Source organism: Anastrepha obliqua, chromosome 1 (assembly GCF_027943255.1).
Source record: "Anastrepha obliqua isolate idAnaObli1 chromosome 1, idAnaObli1_1.0, whole genome shotgun sequence".
NCBI classification, from domain to species: Eukaryota; Metazoa; Arthropoda; class Insecta; order Diptera; family Tephritidae; genus Anastrepha; species Anastrepha obliqua.
The window spans coordinates 91,780,342-91,803,916 of NC_072892.1; the positions used below are offsets into that span (position 1 = coordinate 91,780,342).

Here is a 23,575-nt window from a genome sequence, read left to right on the forward strand (position 1 = left end):
GTCATAAGACGCGATTTCTTTTCTAGCGCATATTCCTTTTCCATAAACGAGTTGTAGGGTACGGTAATATATCGATATTTTCTTCCGACTTACAGGAGAAGGATATCGGACTTGAATTACTCCTCAGACTACTGTGCTTTGCCTTTGTATTTCCTCATCGAAGTCATTCGAATTTTATAATGTCCAGATGCGTTGCTATTGTATTCAGTTTGTATGGATAAAAACGTATGTCGCTTTTCATGATTTATTGCTTTAGACAAGCTGAAAGTGGTTCTACCCATATGTTAAAAATATTATTTTTTGCATTATTCTGGAAAGTTATGGAATCATACTCTTTTTGGGGTCGAGGTTTTAATTTTTTACGCTTATTTTTACCTAAAATTTAAGCGAACAATATATTCTAATTTTTATGGGTTTTCACAGAAACATTTTTTTGCTGTTATAATTAAACTTAAATTTTTACTTGCAACTCGTTGCTCGGTAGGTTTTTGATATTTTTGATTATCTTATATGGCACAATTTTTTTTTAGACAAGCATCATAATCGGTTTAAATTCGATATTCCAATATTTTCGGAGCCATTAATTACGAATTTATTGTCAGATAGTTAAAACTTACTTTGAATCAATATATTTCGTAGACTAGTTTTTTAAGGCATACACCTCCATGATTTTACACACTTTTTCTAGTTAATATTGTTTTAAATAATACATTCTGTCAAAAAAGTACCGGGAACTGTTCAATGAAACACAAAATAATTGGTTGCATTCGAAGCAATACCAACACATATGCCAACGATTAGTCCAGCCATCGAAGCACCTTTTCAACACGTTTGAAGAGATCTTCTTCAGCTCCTTCAGCGCATTCTCCTCTATCGACTCAAAATGGCGTTCACGGAGTGGCAATTTAAGTTTTGGGAAAAGGGAAAAGTCACAGGGGGTTAAATCCGGTGAATACGGTGGGTGTTCGGTGATATTTGTCGAGTTTTTGGTCAAAAAAGTGTTCACAATATGAGCCTTGTGAGACGGTGCGTTATCATGGTGCAAGATCCATCAGTTTTTTTTTTGCCAAAAATTGGACCGTTCTCGTCGTTTCTCTCTCAAACGTCGCATAGCTTCCTAATAATATTCTTTATTTACCGTAGAAGCTTTTGGAATGAATTCCGGGTGTACAACACCATGATAATTAAAGAAAACGAGTAGCACGACTTTCACTTTAGACCGACTTTACGTGGTTTTTTGGGTTTCGGCTCAAATGGATAGCGCCATTCAGCCGCCTGTTGACTGGTTTGCATGTCAGACTCATATACCTACGTCTCATCATCTGTTAAGATGCGCTGGATAAATGTTGGGTCCGAGCCATCTACTCCCAATGAATTTTTTGAAAGAAATTCAACTCTCTAGGAACGAGTCGAGCAGGCACGCGTCTCATGCCTAATCGATGGTGTAAAATGTTGCGAAGACACGCTAAAGTCACGAGCTACCTCCCTGAAACTTAAATGATGGTTTTCCAGTACCATTTCCTTGACTTTGTCGACGTTTTCATCCGTTGAAGATGTTGATGGGCGACCAGATCGGGGCAAATCTTCCACGACTTCTCGGTCCTCTGCAAAAGCCTTATACCACTCGTATACACGTGTTTTTGATAAAGCATACTCCCCATAGGCTTTCTGCAACATTTTGAACTATTTGGCACACTAAATCCCGTTCAAAACACACAATTTAACACAAATTCTTTGTTTGATATTTTTATCCATATTGAAAATCGCAGAGCAGAACTGCGGTTTACTGATATAATTAAATGCTAAAAACAAGCTAATTGACAGACCACGCTCAAACTCTGCGACACTATAGTGGACAGTTGTACCAACATCCTAGCAAAAAAGAATTAGACATATGTGTACCGCGCGCTTTTTAAATGAACAAATCCCGAAATTTTTTTGACAGAATGTACCGGAAACCTAAATTTATATACACAATTTTGGAATCAAACAAACTCATAGCCAATTAGAGTTACATTTTATAACATCAGAGAGGCTGACGGAGTTTTACTTTTAACTTACAAAAAAGTAGGCGTGGTTTTATCCGATCTTAATAAACACTTTCGAATAAAATGAAGTTGGGAGCAACACGCTTATCAAGTTTGGACGAATTTTATTTATTTATTATTTTTATTAAGTCGTTATCGAGATGCACGTATTTACCCAAAAGTGAACGTGTAGCACCCATATCTCAAAACTTTTACTTGCTTAGTATTTATTTTTTTGGGTTCATTTACCAAAGTTTAGTGATTTTTTGCTTAATTTATAAACGTGATATCTCGTTTTTGCCTTTTTTAAAAATTACCGTTGTATGGTAGGTGGACATTGTTTATGATCGAAAGTGGGAAAATTTTCAACCACCATGGACACAGGATAATACGTGAATATCTGAATTTTAAATTTGTCTGGAAAAATATTCGCTTGCCTATTTTTGATAGCATTTATTGAATTCTTTTATTATTTTTCTTATAGCTACAAAAAACAGCACAACAGTAGAAATTATCCACTCAAAAATTTCAATTAATTCCTAAATTTGAAATTTGGCGGTTAGCGCGCTTTCAACACAGCCATGCAAATTTTCAATTAACTGTTAACAGTGTCATCACTGAATCCGCTTGTCCATCACTTGGCATTTGTAAATCCCGTGGCAATCAAAATGTCTCTCATTTCCCTATCAATGTCACAAAACGCCGCTATTCGTAATGAACGGCTGCTTTAACGCATCATTTTCATATCACATACGTTCACACAGAAAATCATGGTCTATTCTGAATTGCACACATCCATGCAGGCTTACGACCTTAGCAACCTTTATCGACCATCACCAAGCACATTAACGACCAACAACTATGATTAGAATTTGTCGCCGATTGGGTAAATATCGAATTCGCCGAACAAATGCACTTACGAGATGTGGCAGTTCGGCCATTGGCAACTTTACTTCACTCGCAAACATATGTTTGAAAATAGGGCGACTTTCCTTTAGGTTCTGTCTAAGTTTGAAGTTGTGCTATAGTTTATTTGAGTTTTATGTGCGTTTTTCGAAACTAATTTTTTATTGGTTCATAAAAATGAGTGAATCACATTACAAGCAACGAGTTGTACTCATAATCTATTTTTTAGTGAAATCTGAATGGCGGAAGAGATTGGTTGAGTGGGCTAGTGAAGATGGGTGTTAGGAGAGACCGGTATGTATTACGATGACACTTCGACCCTTTGCCTTTCATTGTGCAAAAGTTGTTGGCGCGAAAAAGCATTCTAAAGGTACGGCACCCACTTTACAGTTCGAATACTGTTCCTCGCGGACTTCTTCCACCCTATGATGTCAGAAGAAATTATCATGGCGGCGGACAGGAGGTCAAGAAAGCTTTAACCGCGGTGCTGAACGGGTTAATTTCGCAGGATTACCAAATGTGCTGCCAATCGTGGCAGCAATGTTGAAATAGTTGTGGGAGGCTATTGTAAAGGTTGGTAATACAATTTTGCTCATCACTTAATTTGCTTGTGTTTTATTGCCAAATTCCCACAACTTAACTCACACACCTCGGGCAGCCGTGCGCACGATGGTTAATTTCATACTGCTAATAAATTATGAGAATGAATCACAGCTTGTTATGTAGGTATATTTAGCTGCCAAGCAGTTAATGAAGTTTGATAAAAGGATGACCCGTTTGAATGGGCTGGGATGATCGAATTTTAACAGAATATTTTTGTATGCCTTGGATATTTTTAGCGAATGATATGAATTCATATACAATATGATACATTTAGGGGGAGCTATCATATACATATATACACACAGACATACAATCTTGCATTTTAACGTGATTGATACCAGAATAAACCAATGCTCGGATGAGTGGGTTTTTTATTTATAAGTACTGTTGTTTTGGGATTCTAAATTTATAATAAACGCAAAATAAAGACCCAACTTTTTTGAAGGCTTACGAATTAGGGCATAATACTACAAGATGTATATAAGTTTGGCACTCTATCGTCTTTTTGATATTACACGTACGAAAATCTTCTTTGTTTAAGAGTATACTTACTTCTATTTATTTCACAATTAAAATTAAATTTATCAGTATGCCAACATTTTATAGCTTACAGAAGTGTTGGAAACAATTTGGATTTTTAGCTTCGATTTCTGTAAGGCCTGCTTATTAAGTCTTGACGGCTAATAATGGCCGTTTGGTAAAAGGTTTTGAATTTACAATATTTCACTAACATAGAAACAATTTTTTTAAAGAAAACCGGGGATAGAAATAACTATTATTTTCGAAATCTCGAAAATCACTTGCTAAATAAAGTTTAGCGCGTCTTAAAATGATTTGTCCTTCCTGACAATACTAAACAAATTGCTTATTTTTGTATTCATAATTGACTGGCCACGAGACCGTCGTCAGTGGCGCATGCCGGTATGTGATTCTATACCGGTATAGCTTTAACCTCTATGAGTAGAGTTGGGCAAAACAAGTTTGCATACAAAAAGGCACACAAAAGAAAAAAAAACAATCGATTTCTTCTTATTTATGTGAAGTAAAAAAATTATTATTTTTAATATTATATATCATTTTTTATTACTTTTCTTACATTTGTTTTAAACTGAGTCGAAATTTTTTGCATACTTTCCAAAAAATATCTAAATTATTTATGATTTTATAATAGCCCGAAGCATGTTAAATAAATCTCAACAACGCATTTTTTAGAAGTTGTTCGCACGGTGGACTTGTATGTATCTCCCGTACATTACTTCCTCTTATCTAATTCATACTAACATAGCGGAGAATATTCATTACGAATCGCATTACGGAAGGCCAGTATAAAGACCAAGAATATCGGCTTTAGAAATGGGCAATGAGTGTCATATTTTGTCAAATTCTTTACTGCAATCAGTATACGAATAAATTCTATCAGTGCGAATATTTGTTCTAAACCCATTCGCGAACTGTGCTCTAAATTCCAGGAAATTTGTAATAGTTTATTTGCCCTTGCGATATCTCCGTTGAGAATGCACAATTGATGAAGATTTATATTGATTAATAAGTTTGCCTTTTAAATAGTTTTGAAATGAAATTCAGTGTTTTACAAAGATATCTACTTATTGAAACGGATGGAAACGCAATATGGGTTACGATCGGAGCTTTAGGCAGGCCCCTATAAGAGTTCAAAACCAACTCTTACAATTTTGGCTGTGTGAGTGGGATCGGCATCTTGTGGAAATATGGCTTCGTGCTCGCATTATGCGCTCATCTCGAGGACTTCTGTCTGATTTGTTCTTGATATATGAAAATAATCAATCGTCCAGGTGAAAGAGCCCCGCACCATTAATATGCCTCCGCTACCTTTTTTTAGATTTCTTCACTAATGAATTTGTATGTTTCCTGTGGTCGATTGATTTTCGTTTCATCCGACCATAGAATCACTTCCTCAGCATATACAGCCGCACTTTTTTTATATGGGCCATTAATTTCGACCGATTTACGATCAGAGCTTTACGTAGACCACAACAAGACTCGAAAGCCAACTTTCACAATTTTAGCTGTGTGACTGGGACCTCAGTACTTTTGAAACATGACTTCGCCACGTTTTGCAGATTGTTGTACTAATGAATTTCTATGCTTCCTGTAGTATTTCTTTCCATTTGATTGAATCTGCTCCATAACGAGCATCTCCTTCAGTGAATAACAAACGATGCCCTCTAATACTTGAAGTGTTCTGCAAACTTGGATTTTTTTTTTAATTGAGTCACAAAATTGGATGAATGCTGTTATTTAAAATTTTTAGCATTATACTAAAGGGTTGTCCAATAACAGGTGTTAGGTGTTAAACAGAAGAGATGATTAACGATTTTTTATCGCCGGAATTGGATGGTATTGATCTGGACAACGTTCATTTTCAACATGATGGCGAAACATTTGATCTTTTACGGGAAAAGTTTCCGGACCATTTTATCTCTCGATGATCTCTCGAGGTGAGAATTGACCACCCATATCTTGTGATTTAACACCTTGTGACTTTTTTCTTTGGGACCACGTGAAAGAGAAGGTCTACGCCAACCGCCCAGGGTGGATTCAAGACCTCAAAAATGGGATTCGTGAGGCTATCGAGGACATAGGGCAGCCACTTTGCAATTCGGTTATGGAAAATTTCATGAAAACAATATTGGCCTGTAAGCGTGGTCGTACTGGTCATTTGTTATGTTATTTTCCACTATTAACAGCATACCATCCTCTTTATAATGAAATAAACATTTAATAATTTATATTAAAAAAAGCTCCTCATAAAAAATATCTGCTGTTGGGGGTCGGCTTGAAACTGTAGGTCCCTCCATTTGTGGAACAACTTCAAGACGCACACCACAAATAGGAGGAGGAACTCGGCAAAACACCCAAAAAGGATGTATATATATTGGAAAATGCTTTATATATATTGCAAAAATCTTTCTATATTTATATTTTAAAACTGTGTCCATTTTGTTTTTGTGGGCGCATCAATTTAAAATTGCAAAACCTACAGGGTGGCTGATGAAAGCCGCTACCAAAAAAAAATTGAATAACTTTTTTTCTTTTTAAGTTATCTGTTCCATTTTTGTTTTAATTTGCAGATTGATCTTTAAAATTTATTAAAATGGATAACTGGAACACGCAAACAAGAATTTGGATAGTCCGCCGCTATCACGCACTGGAGTTCGTAGTTTTGGTACAGAGAGAGTACAGGCGGATGTTTGGCGGCGATCCCCCGAGCAGATGGACCATAATGAGACTGGTGAATAATTTTGCTGAGCAAGGAACAGTCGCAAGAAGGCCTTATCATCGAAACCCACCAGTTCGGACGGAGGAAACGATCGCTGCTGTAGCTGCAGCTATACAAAGCAATCCAAGGGTTTCAACAAGAAGCTTATCTGCTCAACTTGGTGTCAGCCGACAGTCTTTGGAAACAATAATGCACAAAGATTTAGACTTGTTTCCCTACAAAATTCAAATGGTTAACAAACTGAATGCAGCAGACTTGCCGATTCGCTTGGAATTTCGCCAGAAGGTCCTGCAAATGGTGGAAGAAGACCAAAACATGTTAAACTGCCTTTTCATGTCTGATGAGGCCCATTTCGATTTAAACGGCAATGTGAGCAAACAAAATTGTCGAATATGGAGTACTTCTAACCCACAGATATTCCACGAGACGGAATTGCATCCTCTTCGCGTGACAGTGTGGTGTGCGGTTTCTTCACGCTGTATTGTCGGGCCTTATTTTTTTGAAGAAAATGGTCACACCGTTACGGTTACTGGAGACCGTTATTTGAAAATGCTGAAAGAATTTTTCTATCCCGAACTACGCCAAAAGAGAATTCCTTTCAACTCTGTGTGGTTTCAACAAGATGGGGCAACGTCTCACATAGCCCAGACTGTTATGACAGAGTTGCGACGAAAATTTCCCAATAAACTGATTTCAAGAAACTCCGAATTTCTTTGGCCCCCCAGGTCGCCTGACCTTACTGCACCTGACTTTTTCTTGTGGGGTTTATGTAAGCAAGAAGTTTATAAAACAAAGCCAACAAATTTGGATGAACTAAAACAATTCATTCGGGCAACAATTGCGACTATTCCTGTCGCAACTCTCAAAGCAGCAATGAACAACTTTTTACTAAGATGCCGCACTTGTGTCAACGAGCATGGGGGGCATTTAAATTCAATTATTTTTAAAACTAGTTAAGCTACATTTAATAAAATTTAATGACCTTCAACTTGAAAAAAAAAAAAATAAATGAATTCCATACACTAAAAAAAAAGTTATTTGAGTTTCTTAATGTAGCAAAATTCATCAGCCACCCTGTATTTAGATGCGGCTTGGAAGGATTAAAGAGAAATACACAGGGAAGCTTTCTGTACATATTTTATTAAAATCAGTCGGAATATATAGCCCACTATAATTTATAGGAAGCTTTAAATTTTCCCTGAGTTTCCTTTGTTCATTTGCTTTCATTCCATTTCTTTAATTGTTAAGCGCAACAAGGCGTCCCTTATATGTACATCACAATTGTGTTCCCGCTATATTCAAATCTTAAGCGAATTTGATTAAAATGTGGTGTGTTGTGAACGAGCGGACATAATTTTTCGAGTCTAAAGACAAACCGAACCGAATCGTGGCTCTTTTATCAATATTTCGTTGAAAATCAACCGAACATTTTTAGGGTTATAAAATTGGCAACGAATTTAAAAGATTCAGTTTCTTATTAATAATAAGCAAACAAAAGTACAATAGTTTAACTTTGTCAGACCTGCAGAAAGTAAGCTTTCTATTCCTGAAATAAGTGTGCAAAAGTGTGCTGGTGACATCCAAGACTTTCAGCGACGAGTTTGCATTGTGAGTGATAAGCTGTTATCGCCGCTCTAGCCGAATGGATTGGTGCGTGAGTATTATTCGGAATTGCGTATGTTCGAATCTCCATGTATCACACACAAAAATGATAGAAAAAGATTTTTCTAATAGCGGTCACCTCTCAGCAGAGGCAATGGCAAACATCCGAGAGTGTATCTCTGCTACGGAAAAGCTCCTTATTAGAATCATTAAAATAATGTAACTACATACTATTTGATATGTAGAACTATTCTACGACTATTTGCAATGCATCAAAACCTAACATTTGGAGGTATAATTGCCTAGTCAGAATTAGTTTGCTGTAGCGGATTCAAAAAACAAATCAAAACTCAGAAGGAGACCACAATGAAAGTATGAATAAAAACAAACCAGCTTTTTTGTATAGTTTGTCGCCTACATTGTTGTTATGCCGGACCTGTTAAAAAAAAATAATTGACCGGGTTCCGTTCCGCCAAGGTATGCTGCACGAATGTGGCAATCGCTATGCAAATACAGACAACCAGTTCTGCTGTCGGTTTAAATGCTGTGCCGCAACTCATGCTGTGGGGCCTATAAATCAGTTAACTAAGTGAATGTAATAATCTCTTAAGTATTTTGCAATGCCAAAACGTCCCTATTGTAGTACAATACATATGTATGTGTATACAAAATAATAATATTCTGGCAATTACAAAAAAAAAAACAAATTTGGCCTTTAATGGATGCTGTCAGTTTCAGGTGCAAGTTCATACTATGGATCAAAACGATAAGAAAAAAAAATTCAATGAAAACGGAAAAGAAAGTGTCGGTTAGTGAGCAAAAACCATAAAAGGATGAGCGAAAAAGTGCAAAAGAAGCCAGTTGAGCTGACAAACAAACTGACAAGCGGACATAACAAGTAGCAACGGTCAGTTGGTGAACAGCGACGCCAGCGATTCTTTTATGAGAATTTTCAGAGTTTTTCATGCGCTATGCTTTATGTTTGTTATGCTACTATCTACTATGTTACTCATAAGTACAGCAATAGAATTTGGTATTGTTGTTTGTATAATTTGCGGTACTCTTTGTCTGCATAATGTTTTCTTGTTTTTGTTTTTGAGTTGCAATGGCAAGGTTGACACAAAAGTTGGACTTTGGCAATATGCACACCATAAGCTGGCCGTTTCTCTTTAAAGCATAGCAAATATTTCAATTTAAATGGAAGAACAAAAAACAATGGAAAAAGCAAAGAAGCATAAAAACAAAAGATATAACAGATGAAACGGATATAAGGCGTGCCATAAAAGTAAATCTGCGAATCCTCACAGGGTTTATTTATCAGGTAGCATTTGTTTGACCGCTGATTTTCAGTGTTTAGGCGACTTTAATTAAAACTACAGCGGCTAGGTTAATGTTCTTTGTCATATCTCATTTTGTTGGCGAATATATGCATTTTTTTTCTGTCAAGGTTTGTTCTTTTGTTTTTGGCTATATTACATAGTGTGCGCTTATATGGACAGCATTTTCGTACTAATCTCGAGGTTGGCTTGATTTTATACATACCTGTGATACATACACACACACATACGAGTATATTAATTTTTCTTACTCTTTTCTCAACTACCAGCGTAATCTTTATGATTGATGATGGATTATTGTTATTTCTATAGCTTCATTAATTTATCTTCTGTTGCCTTTGTTATTCATGTTTTGGTAGCTTTTTTGATTTTTTGCAATAAATACCTACTAAGCAAGTATGAATTAGACTTATTGGGCGGAACCGAGTTTTATGTGCTCAATGCACTTTTATTTGAAATATCACATTTTTACCTCTAACAATGGAGTTGCACTTGAAAGTACATAAATACTCGATACTTTTTTCACGAAGCAAGTAGTTTTTCTAATCGACGCTTTTTTCGAGTGTGCCACTTGGCATCGACACTTTTGTGCAGTATTTGTTATAGCGCAGCCCTATAACTATCATTCCATCATAAAGGCATTCCATCATGTCACAAACATGAGCATATGTACAAAGAGATCTTCAAATACCGATGGTAGATGACGAAGTTAAGAGTAGCAGCGAAAAATATCTCAAGAAATTGCAGACTCATCCGAACCCTCTTGCAGTGCTCTCTCACGCCTAACCGGAATATAACGTCTTCAATGAAAAGCTCGCTTACTTAAGCGATTGACTAAATAAAAGCAAGTATTTAAGAAAGAAAAAAGTCTCGTCAAAGTAAGTCATTTAAATTTCAAAATGCCGTTTTTTTAACGTATTTACTTTTTTTCTAATTTCCGCATGTAATAGATTTTCTAAAGTTGAGATTTTGTAATGCCTTGCTTCTTTCGTTTGGCAAAAAATATATACATGTAACTTCTACTCAAATATGAACGAGACGTTATCAATAAAACGGTCCGCGGATGACATATGGCAAAAATAATTTTTTTGTTTTTTGGTAGGACTGTTATAAGCTTACATGGCAAATTTCAGCGTGATATGTCACATAGTTTGTTTTCTGTGCTACTGTAAACAAGTCAAGCTCGAGTGTGTTCTTCGAATTTAACGATGGAAATTCAAGTTGAACAAAGAATTTGTTTGAAATTTTGTTATTCCTTAAAAATGTTGCAGACAACCTATGGGTACGCTGCTCTATCGCGTGCACGTGTTTTCCAGTGGTACACATCGTTCAAAGAGGGCTGTACATCAACCCAAAAAACCATGCCAAAGTCGCTCAAAAATTAAGGTTATGCTGACTGTTTTTTTCGATTACGAAGGTGTGGTGCACTCGGAGTTCCTTCCGCAAGGCCGATCGGTTAACGCTGAATATTATTTAGACGTTTTAAAGCGTTTGCCCGAGAACATTCGTCTTAAATGGAAGGAATTGTGGGACAACAGGTCATGGTTCTTGCATCACGATAATGCACCAGCTCACACATCACGTTTTGTTCGCGATTATTTGAACAAAAATAATGTTAATATCGTTCCGCAAGCATCGTATTCGCCTGATATGGCTCCATGTGACTTTTTCCTGTTTCCCAAGCTCAAGTTGCCGCTCCGTGGAAAACATTTTGAGACAATTGAATTCATAAAAGAGAATTCGAAGAACACACTCCAGCTTGATTTATTTACAGTAGCACAGAAAACAAACTATGTGACATATCACGCTGAAATTTGCCATGTAAGCTTATAACAGTCCTACCAAAAAACAAAAAATTTATTTTTGCCATATGTCATCCGCGGACCGTTTTATTGATAACGTCTCGTTCATATTTGAGCAGAAGGTATAAGCAAAGAGAAGGAACCGCCCATATTTAAATTTTTGTGTCTTTTACTTTGTAAAATTCAGTCAAAACTTGAAAAAAATAATTTACGTTCAATAATAATAAGAATTCAAAAAAAAAATCTGACTTTTATTAGCTAAATTTTTTACTCGATTCTTGAATATAAAATTTATCAATATTTATTCAGTGACTATATTCTGCTCCTCTACTAGAAATAAATAAAAGTATCGATACTGCGGTCCTATCAAATGCTCACTGATTGCTAGTCACTTACGCGTACAAAGTAGGTGGTCTCAAAAATCAATATCGGCAATACCAATTGAGTGCGCCTTCCGAAATCGCTGTGACGTCATGCTCCAAGAATATACAAACAAATGCAAGGGAAATTAGTTGCTTGCGAAGAGTAGGTGAAAGCGATAGAAACTACCAATGCAAGATATTACACACACACATACATTTTCTTTCCCTGGCGTTATCCGCATAAAAAGAATAACTTCTTTTGGACGTATTTTTATAATTCGTGTTTTCTCAATTTTACGCGGCTTTTTCGTTTTCATTAGTTTATTTTGTTTACTATAAATGTCAAAAATCATAATATCACCAAGCCATTCATTAAATTTTTACAAACACGTAATTTCTCTTCCTTTTGTTTTGTACTGTCTATTATGGTGTCTGACGGCACGCTCGTCAAAATCGCGAAAAATGAAGTAATGGTTTTCGGAATGTGTCACCTTAGGTATTCAATTAGCGTTGAATAGAAATTATAAAAACGTGTCTTGCAGAGGAATTTCGCATGTTGCTATGTCAAAGACCCACTCTAATGTTACTCTTTTTTTTCTTTGTTTTCGCGACTAGTAATCTTGAAAAGCCAAAGCACAGTGCGATATTTCGAACGAATTGCTTACAAATTTATATCCCGAATGGTTTAGTTTTTGCATAAAATAACCCACTGTTATAAAAATGAAAAAAAAAACGAAAAAAAATTTTAAAACTATATTTTTGCCAAAAACTGGGCTCATCAATTATGGTACATAGTTGCCCAATCCAGTCTGTACCACCTATTGTGACCTTTTAATTCGATCTTTTCAATGCTCAAAAATACTCTTGTCCGACCCGATCCGTGAGAGTCGTATTGTCTTAGTTAAGAATGATTCGTATTTTGCGGTTGCTTTTCGTTAATTCTCTGAAAACTTCTGGCAAACAAATAGTTGGGTATCAGTATCACTCAGAATTGACTGGTGTACGTTTTTCTAGTGGTACAGTAGCGACATGGCCAGAGCTTCCATAAAAATAGGCAACCCTTGCTTTCATTGGGCTAAGCTCGTATTGGAATACCTTTACTGTCGATTAATACCGGCTCATATACATAGATCTATGATTTGTCGCCTACTGCGGTCTAATAGACGTGCTTTGAACCACTGTGCCTGAATTTCTTCAACATTTCTTTACATCAGCCTACACGAGACCGGTTTTTGGCAATTATCAGATTATTCGGTATCCATCGAAAACAAATCTTCTTGACGACCAAGTGTCATGCAATATAGATTGTGGGCCGCTCCCAATAATACATGACGATCTCTCGTTATCAATTGGCGTACAGCATCGATTGTGTCTGGCATAACCGCCGTTTTTGGATGCTCTTCACGAAATTCATTTTGCAAGGTTTGACGGCTACATTGGAACTCGTTTTACCAGCGTTTTGAAGCCGTTACAAATTGATCAATGCACTCTTGACTCGATAATCCACGTCGAAAATTGTATTAAATCATTGCATGGAAATTTTCATGAGTTAATTGTATCTTTTGGGCAAAATGAATTTTTCCGCTCATTGAAAACAACAAGAATAAAGATCGTAAAGAAAATGTTATATGTAAGTTGCTAAATTTTAAATTACAGCTCATCACACGTAGTGTTGCAAAGGCAACCTGAGTGCCTGTAAAAAACAATTGACATATATATACATATATTATCCGGTTCATATAGTTCATCGCTAAAATCTGATAAGGAAAAGGAATCAAGACCGGCGATTTTTGAAAATGTTTTTTTGAGCTATAATCAAGAATATCGCTAAAACTCATTTAGAGATTTTTGGCGATGGAGTTTTAGATCTATGGCTGGGAGGATCCAAGGAGCTCAAATAAATAAAGCTGCAAACGAACCCTCTCCAAAGCGCAGGTAGCACTTCCGCGATCCTTCTGTTATTCTTCTTCCCACTCAGCCTAAGCCAATAATAATCAACATTCAACTATTGAAAACTTGTCTCTAGTTTTGTATATAGACTTCTCCTTTTCATTGAGGTTGATGTGAAATTGTTGATTATTATATAGGGTGTGCCATGTAAAATCTGCTTTTTGAATCGGCTATAAAAAAAAACTAATCAATATCTTTTGAAACTATTTTTTTTTATTTTGAAGATTGAACATTGTCATTTATGAATGAAAAATAATATCGTTCAAATGACTGCCACGACTGGTTTTACAGTAGGCAATTCGATCAACCCAATTTTTAAGTACATTTTCGATTGTTTGGGCTCCAATTTCATGAATGGCAACTTCGATTTCGTGTTTTAAAGCATCAATCGTCTCTGGATGGTTCGCATAGCATTTGTCCTTAACGGTTCCATACAAAAAATAGTCCAACGGGCTTAAATCACAGCTCCGAGGCGGCCAATTGATATGGGAATTTCGGCTGATTATTCGGTTTTCAAAAACGGTAGTCAAAAGTTGGAGTGTAACTTTGGCAGTGTGACAAGTTGCACCGTCCTGTTGAAACCAAATGTCGTCCATGTCATCCTCTTCAATTTTTGGAAACAACTCGTTGAGCATGTCACGCTAACGCTCGCCATTTACTATAACCGCGTCTCCTCGCTCATTTTCGAAAAAAAATGGCCCGATAAAGCCGCCAGACCAAAAACCGCACCAAACTCGTGACTCGTTGTGGATCCATTTGCTTTTCTACAGTAACGTGTGGATTTTCTGAGCCCCAAATCTGACAATTTTGCTTATTGACGTAGCCACCGATGTGAAAATCAGAAAAGAAGAAGAAGACTCACCACTTTGGAAATAGATTTTCAATATTTCCCAATTTTGTTCAAGCGCATAGCGTCCCATTTCGTAAATGAAATTATGAACACATTTTACATGTCATTTGTGTTACCATTCTCAAAAAAATAGGTGGTTCAAAAAGCAAACGCAATATGGCCCACCCTGTATTTACCAAAAAAAAAAAAAAACCAAACAAAAAACAAAGAACATTTCACCCAATTTATCAAAAAACATACATACATATGTAATCATAAAACAATACTAGTCGCCTATTACATTTCCAATTCAAACCACTCGTTTCTCATTTGTCACTTATCTTTCATCGAATCACTATAAGCTGCAAGGTGACAAGGACATACATTTGCATAAATTACCTTTTTTTCTGCAGCAGCAATCCTCTGCTTTAAACTCCAAAAAGCAATTCAATCCAATTCAATCCCTGCCAAGCTCATCTTACAAATCTTAATGTGTTAACAGCTTTTTGACTCACTTCCTACCACTACTCGCTATTTCTCATCGCACTTAGAGTATATTTCAGCAACAGCAGGACGAGTTGTTACACATTTCCTAGGTCATTTCAGCAGGTGGCGCAACAACGGGTACGTTGTTGTCATCCGCATCTGCGCATGCTACACCGCCACTTGCTACTGTTACGGCCGACGAGGAGGATGATGACGCCGGTGATGTGGGTGAGAATGTGGTTGCGAGTGCTATTGCACCAGGTGCTTGACTTGTTGCAACACTATCGTCGGTTGTGCATAATGAGTGCGCTATTGCTGACACTGCTGTGCTAGTGGTGGCGCCTGTGCTAGATACGGAGGCTGTGGCGTTATTGCTGCAGGGTGATTTCAAATTTGCTGGTGGCGGCGAATTTGGTGGCAGGGGAGAGTCGGAGATGCTATCGCGTGCTGTTGCTGTTGTGTTGCGTGTTAGGAACCAACAATCCATCGGTGTCGGCTTACCCTTCATCACGACGGGGCCACGGTATTCGAGATTGAATGAATCGTCATGGTTAATCTCCTTGCAGAGCAATCTGTAAATGGAGTAGCAGAAAGGAATGTATGAAGTATAAGAACGTTGTATTGGCAGAAATGGAGTCAGAGATATGTACTTGTAAATGCTTTGATAAGTTGGTGGGAAGTGTTGCAACGTTAGCTAATGATTGAAAAGAGAGTGCCTTACTTATGTGTAAATTTGTATAAAACAAGTCGCTGCGTTGTGCTAAACGTACAATACTGTACGTTTCCACCACAGGCAAGCCCAGGGTTTGCATGTTTTGGGCTTGAGAGAATTGTCAACTGCTTACACTGCGTGCTTGATGGAAATTGTACCTAAATTGTAGTTCTTTTTTTTACTATGTATGTGTATGTACATATGTAATTCTCTTTTCAATCGATATATACGTTCCTAAAAAATTCGTGAAAAAGAGAATTAAGTGAAAACCATATTAAAAAATTCTTTTTAGAGTTCACTCAAGAATCTATTTCGTCTTATGCACATATTTAAATTCATTAATATGTTATAAGAAATATATTATTAAAATGCGATAGCAAAATATACCGAGTCTCAGAGGATTTTCTTGAGATTAATTTGAACACTTCGTAGATGCGTCGAAAAATCTCAGTCTATTTGGTCTATGAGTGTAAAAACAGAAAAATTTTTTTCTTTTTAACTCGTGGTAAATACAATTCGTGTAAAAACAGAATTAGGTGCATATTTAAATTTTAGACGCCGACAGCCAAGAAAATTGTCTCGATACTGACTGGTTGTAAAACATTGTTAACATATTTCGATAAGCACGCAAAGGGGAAAAATCACATAAATGAACATTGTTGCCACCATGTAATATTAAAAAACATGCAAACCCAAGATAAGTATGGACAGATTATATTACGCAAATGTAGTTTTTTATTTAAAAATTTTTGATTATTTCCTACTTTTGAGGAAAACTCGACGCTTTTAATGAATGTTTTACCTAAAATTTAATGAGTCTAGTATTTGAAACAAATAAGTTAATAATTTTAATTTGATATTAAATACGATTTTCCAATATTTACGGCTGTAACGACGATGTTAATTAAAAATCTGCCTTAAGCCTATAAATTAGTAAAAATTTCTCTAAGTTTAGAAAATATTTCCTAAGAATTAAGCAAAAAGCATTATCAAATTTTACAGTACATTTCGGTTATAAGCGCCCGGTTATAAACATTTCCCATGGTGAAAAGATTTCAGGGGCGCGGCCAAAATCAGAGCGTAATTCGGTCTTCAGCGAATTTGAAAGAATCAGCTTCTTGGTTAGCGTAACAAGGGTCATGAGAGCGGTTTGTTTAAGAAAAAACTGAGATTTTGTTGGTGGCATCCAGAAAAAAAATCAGCCTTCACTCATATTATTTCATTACTTTTTGAGCAACGACTGATTGGACAAATGTGTGAATACGTTTGAAATGAGTGAGCAAAATTTTGCTGCTGAGTACCCAGTGGCATTCTAGCGGAAATTATTCTCATAATTTTTTTTCTCCATAGCGGATGGCCAAGCCTTGTAATCTATCATCATTGTAAAGCATTATATTAAGTGCAGAATGCAGAGGTGTGGCCAATATTAGACCCTTAACCTGCTCTCAGTGATTTTGAAGGAAAAAATAAAATTATATCAATGTCTTGCACTTCGGTAGGTAGGTGAGATGGTTGCAGTGCTAGTCTGGCACTCCTCAAGTAGCACTAAAGCGCCGTTTTGATACCATTATGAGACCTCCAACAGGAAGATATCTACAGCCAGGCAGAGCTGTGGATATAATAGAGAAGATTGAAGGGACTTAGGTTGGTGCACTGACCCAGACTGTCGAAGAAAGGAGCACTCTATGATCTTAATCGTGTAGCTGCTCAACCCGGATATTTACAGAGAAAGTGTTCAACAGTTTCGTTCTCTGAAAGATCCTCACAGCTTCTGCAATGGGGGTTAAATGGGAACCCTAGTTTTTCCGCGTGTGTGCCGATCGTTCAGTGCCTGGTAAACACAGCTACGAGCTTGGCAATTAAATGACGAGGCGTCCAAAGGACTTTCTGAGTCCTCCGTATATTGTACTAGGGCCAAAGGGTTTTTGAAATAGCACATTAAGAAATGGAGCTCAATTTTTTCTGCGCTTTCGTGAGAAATAATTTGTGTAGTTCGCCTTTAACAACTGTCAGGGGGATCCCGTTGACCGGGTAGGAGGTCTCTGAGGTCAATTCAGTCCCTTTTATGGCAAACTCATCAGCATTTTCATTTCCTTCTATGCTCCTATGTCCTGAAACCCAGATCAGAGAAATGTTACTTGCACATCCAAGAGATTTGATCTCCTCCTTACAGGAGTTTACTAGTTTGGTTCTGCACCGTGGCGTCGCTTAAACCTTGATCGCGGTTTGACTATCGGAGAAAATGTTAATATCTCCCTCGGTCCCACGTTCCCTAAGCATTTTGCATGTCTGCAATATCGCAAAAACCCCGCTTCCATCTTGGAGCCGTAAGTGCAGACAGAGGTGCAATCTTCGGCACATATTTTCGCCTCGATCCAATCCTGCTTGTTTGGAAAGATTGCCCTCTAGTTTGCGGATAGAGAGATCTGTTCGAAGTTCGGAGAAATATGGTGTTAACTGCCGGAAAATGCTACCATGTCCCTTGAGAGATTGCCTCCAAAAGCCAACCTCCTTTAATCTGATTGCACTTTTAGCTGCGACGGAAATAACGTAAAAGTCGATGGGAAGTAAGTGCAGAAGGACGTTCAGGGGCGCACTGGGGCAAGTTTTACTTGCTCCGGTGATGCCAATGCATGCAGGCCTTTATACCCTCCCCAGTTTAGTTATAGTATAGCGCTTTCGAAGAGCTTCCCACCAAGCAGGAAAATAAATTGGCAGAACCACTACGTTGTGCATTCACAGCACGACGTGTCGCTTGAATCCCCATTTTTTACCGAACATAGATTTACAAGAGTAGAGGGCTATACTGGTCTTCTTTACCCGATTTTCAATATGTAGCTGCCATTGGAGTTTGGAGTCAAGTCTCACTCCAAGATACCTAACTTCTGATGATAGCAGGTAAACGTGGCTGTTAAATTTGGGAAGTCGAAAGGGTGGAGGTTTATATTTTCGGGTAAATAGCACCAGCTCCGTTTTGTCAGAGTTGACTCGGAGGCTGCCCTTGCATTTAAAAATAGGGAAATTTTGCACCTTAATTAAGCATTTTGTTGTCTTCAGATTAAGGGCAATATTTACTCCAAGTCATAAAAAATATTAGTACCGAATTCACTTAAACTGATGACGAATTTCATTGCTTTCAGTGCAGTGAGCACTTAAAATTTTTACGTGATTTCTAATAAAGTTGTGTTCCTTTTATTTCATTGAACTTGTAAGAGGCTTCCAAACTTTTACGAGTTTTTTATTTTGATTGTGTATAGGTATATACGTACTAATGTGCTACTAAATGGTGTTAAAAATGTGTTAATTGGTTGATGTTTGATAATATGATATCCGAAAGGTTTCCGGCCGAAATGAAAGTAAGTCATGTGTAGGAATGTTTTAAAATAATATTCTATTATCTCGAATTTATTACATGAACATTTAAATGTCATTTCCTTAGTTCAACGCTTTCAATGGATGTGAGCATTCCAAAAATATGTATACAGGTATATATACTTTATATAGCGCTTAATGGGCTTATATAAGTACACTCGTTTCACACACTCGCTCAGGTATGTGCGCTGTAGCTATTTGCCGGTCTTGAGTAAGTCGAAGATTTACGTGTGACCACACACATATGCCGAGTAATGCATGAAACATGTCCTTGCTGATAAGACGATTTATTCTGCTACACGCTTTGATGGCGTTAACATTATACAACGGCTATGCTAAGCCATTACGCTTCCTCTAACCCAGTTCACCTTAGAGATTTGTAAATTGTGGCAATACTGTTTTCTAGGATGAACATAAAAAGGTTTTCCCTGTTATGCAATAGAAAAATCAATGGTAGTGAATAAATCCCCTGCTGCCGTGAATACGAGTATCAGATATGGAAACGGCATTTTGGTATAAGCATGACCTACGACGAAAATTGGAAAAAGGCTTTTTTTATAGTTTTGCTAGGTTATCTAATACTCCTATTACTGTTCTCCATCTGTGAATGTGGTAAATGGAAATGCTCATGAATTAAAAAAAAAAAAACGTTTACCAGAAAAAGAAAAACATTTACATAAATTTAAAATACTTTATATATCGAAAATGTGCTTGGAAAAGACATTTTATAAGCTTTATTAAATCAATGCTAATTTCCGTAAATAAGCGTGTTCGCCAATGTAAATTTTTCTAATTACATTGTGCGACAAAATGGGATAAGAAATAAATTAATAGTTTACTTTTTTGCCCGCTTCGTCTGAAAATACGGCTACTGAAACCGCCTAAGGCATATTTTTTTGGAGCACTTTGACCCTCCATCCATCCTAAAACTTAAGTTTTAAAAATAATGGAGATATTCCGCGGGTAAGAAAAACTGTGTCAAAATATTTTAAAAAGATATGCGGCTTTAAATTTCATTATATACTCTTAAAGGCACTACTAATGGTAAATGCCGCTTTATACGAATATTTTCAAATAAATATGTTAGTGTCTCGGTAGAAAGCAATATACCTACGGGGACCAACTTTCTACAGCTCTTCTTCTTCTATAACTGCTATTCTGTTCTTTTTTTGACTGCTGCACCCTATTATTGATTACCTCTAAAAAGTTCGTTTCCTGTAGTAATTTTGTAATTTATTTATTTTTTAATTGAAAATATCATGCAACTGCTTTTCATAAGCAGAGAAATCAACATCATGCATATTACCATCAGAAATACAAAAAGCTGTAACTAACATTTTTTTTACCGTCAATCCTAAAAACGTTATAAAATTAGCAGTAGGTATACAAGGGAAAAAGGTCCCTGCTTGGAAATTTTTCATAAAATTCGAAAGCCAATTTACATCTTAATTAATTTAAAATTGTGCGCTTTGTATAAAATCTCAATCTTTTATACAAAATTAAACCCAAACCGTAATGGAACAAATAAAATATTATATTTAGAAAATAATTATAATTTAACAAAAATAATTTAATTCTAAAATGTTTACCACCGTGGGAGTTAAACTTCTATAGATACAACGATGCAGAATTCCCTCTCACTTGATTAAGGCCAATGATTTCCCACATGTTTGTATAGTATATCAAATTTCTTTTCAGAGTCGTCAAAAAAAGTTTATTTTGTTTTAACAATATTCCAAGAAAAGCGATTGGTAAGAAAGCCTCTTCCCTCGATGGTAGTTGTAAATTAAAATTAAATTTGCCTGAACAAGTGATAATTTTCGATTCACTTGATTAAGGCCGCAGAGGAACATGTTGAGATAAATTTAAATTACTTAAAAATGGTATTTGGCATAGAGTCATTTAAGGTAGTTCAGGTAGTGCATAGAAATCGGACACCAGCAAGTATGAAAATCTCCCAAAATTTTGAGAGTAACTTCGGCTGCTACGTCACCGGAGACTTGGCAGCTGAATTCTACCTGCTCATTTCACATGCAAGCCTTCCTAATTTATTTTTTGCGGGATCTACGTAATGTAGCAAATAATACGAAGCATATAAACAAAACAAACAAAAGGAAGAGAAATTACATGCTTTTAATGTATAATTCCTTATATATTCTCAGGGCTTGACGACCCTGCGAATTCGGGAGGCGCAAACTTGTATTCCATCATCTTTGGGCGTCATCTCCCTTCAGTTGAAATAGAAAACGTGTCTCAATCGTCAGAAAATGAAATTGGTGGCCTATTAGAACTTGTTAAATTAATTGGAAGCGAAGTTTTTGCAGATATGGCTATTGAGAACGCTCATGATTTATTGATGGAAGTAGAAGTTGTCGAAGCGGATTTGATGGTATGCTATCCGAAGCTGTAAATCAAAGCGATTCTTAGGATATTAGCCCTGACGAAGATTGTGTGGTTAATAATTTAACATTAAAAAAATTAGAAGCCAGCTAGCCCTGAACCCAGGTACTGTACTTACATATCATTTCTTTTTTATAATTATCTTTTTTCCTAATGCTCCCATAAGTGATTCCCAGTAAATCGTAATGCCATTTGAATCTGAATTGAATAGGCTAGAGGGTGATCTGCTACCATTTCACAGCAGCCAAATTATCAATACGGCGAAATAAGCTCGTTGAGAATGTACATGTCTTGAGTTACTGGGCAGTATATATATCTGCACACATACATATATATTTTGACAGGAGTTTACAACAAAGCCATGCGTATACATATGTACAAATTATTTGAAATCAGGCCGATTTACTCTCATTACCTTTTATGGAACAAAATTGAAACCTTTTCTTCCTATTCAGTTCAAAGCCGTCTCTTTTGAATCTATGTAAACAAAAGCCAAAAGACATAGCCTTCGTTGGCATTAGATATGGGCATTCCCGACCAGTTTTGCAATTATAAACGAAGGTAAGAAGAAAAGCGTGGTAATACTTCAAAGAAATTGATGCAGCTTGAAGAAGATTAGGAGAAGACGTAATACTTCTAGCTTAAGGTAATATGTGACAAATCGCCATGGAATTCGTTGTAAACAATGGATATTGCACTTACATACATACATTTTTATACTCGCGGTCATAAGTACGAGCATTAAGTAATTTAGACAGAAATTGACATATATTACTTATACCAAAATACCCCGAATGATGAGAGAGGTCGATTTAGTCTTTTATTCTGTCCGCCCGAGTGCACGATGACAATCACATACCTATTACCCCTTATCAAAGATAGGTTGGTATTGAAAACCGCAAAATCCGTCAATGATTACATTCAGTTATAAATTAAAATAATGATAATAATATAATATATATAATATATATACGGCGGTTGGCGTAGCCGAATGGGTTGGTAAGTGACTACCATTCGGAATTCGGAGAGAACGTAGATTCGAGTCTCGTTGAAACACATAATGAAGAAAAATGTATTTCTAATAACGGTCGCGCCTTGGCAGGCAATGGCAAGCCTCCGAGTGTATTTCTGACATGAAAAAGCTACTCATAAAAATAAAAAGAAATATTTGCCGTTCGGAATCAGTTTGAAAATATAGTGTGTCACTCTATTTGTGGAACAATATCAAGACGCACGCTGCAAATAGGAATAAGCAAAGGATTCTTCCTTTTGATAACATATCCGTCTTAAGAAGGAAAGTTATTCCACACGTAAAGATGTATGCAAAACCATTTTGAAATTCAAAACCCTAAAAGCGAAGGAAAAAAATCGGCAATTTTAGTAGCACCACGGCGAAACAGTTCTAAATTCTTATGTTTCCAAATTGTGTTTTACAGCTTTTGCTCCTTCGAGGTTGGGATATGTCGTCTTTATTTAGAGGACTTACTTCCAATTATCTATTTCTGGGATCGCACATGTTCAGAAAGAGTTTCTTAAACGTGCGCTACGTTCTTTGAAATTTTCTAAGATTTTCTCTTCGTATAATTCTGGCCTGCTTTTAAGCAATCTTAAATTTCTTGGACTGAGAAGATTGATTCTTTCGATCGTTTCATTCGTTTGTTTTTAATATAATAAAAGGAGCAATCCATTGTCCGTAGGCGAATGAGTTGGTGTGTGACTATCATTCGAAAGTGCGTAGGTTCAAATATCCATGCCTTAGACACTAAAATATTGGAACAAGTTTTTTGTAATAGCGGTTGCCGCTCGGCACGCAATGACAAACCTCCGAGTGTATTTCTGCCATGAAAAGGCTCCTCATAAAAAATATGCGCCGTTCGGGGTCGGCTTGAAACTGTAGGTCCCTCCATTTGTGGAGCAACATCAAGACA

The 23,575-nt window shown here is 36.6% G+C and overlaps 1 protein-coding gene across 5 annotated transcripts in view; it reads right to left on the reverse strand.

Annotated features, from left to right (window-relative positions):
* Nucleotides 1-23,575, reverse strand: part of LOC129251489 (guanylate cyclase soluble subunit beta-1) — a 227,492-nt gene that overhangs the window by 34,283 nt on the left and 169,634 nt on the right. For all 5 annotated transcript variants that reach the window (XM_054890827.1, XM_054890839.1, XM_054890826.1 and 2 more), the window contains exon 14: nt 15,077-15,735. In XM_054890827.1, the coding sequence (XP_054746802.1) occupies nt 15,270-15,735 (466 nt within the window). In that variant the 3' untranslated portion in view covers nt 15,077-15,269. The remainder of the gene's footprint in view (nt 1-15,076; nt 15,736-23,575) is intronic.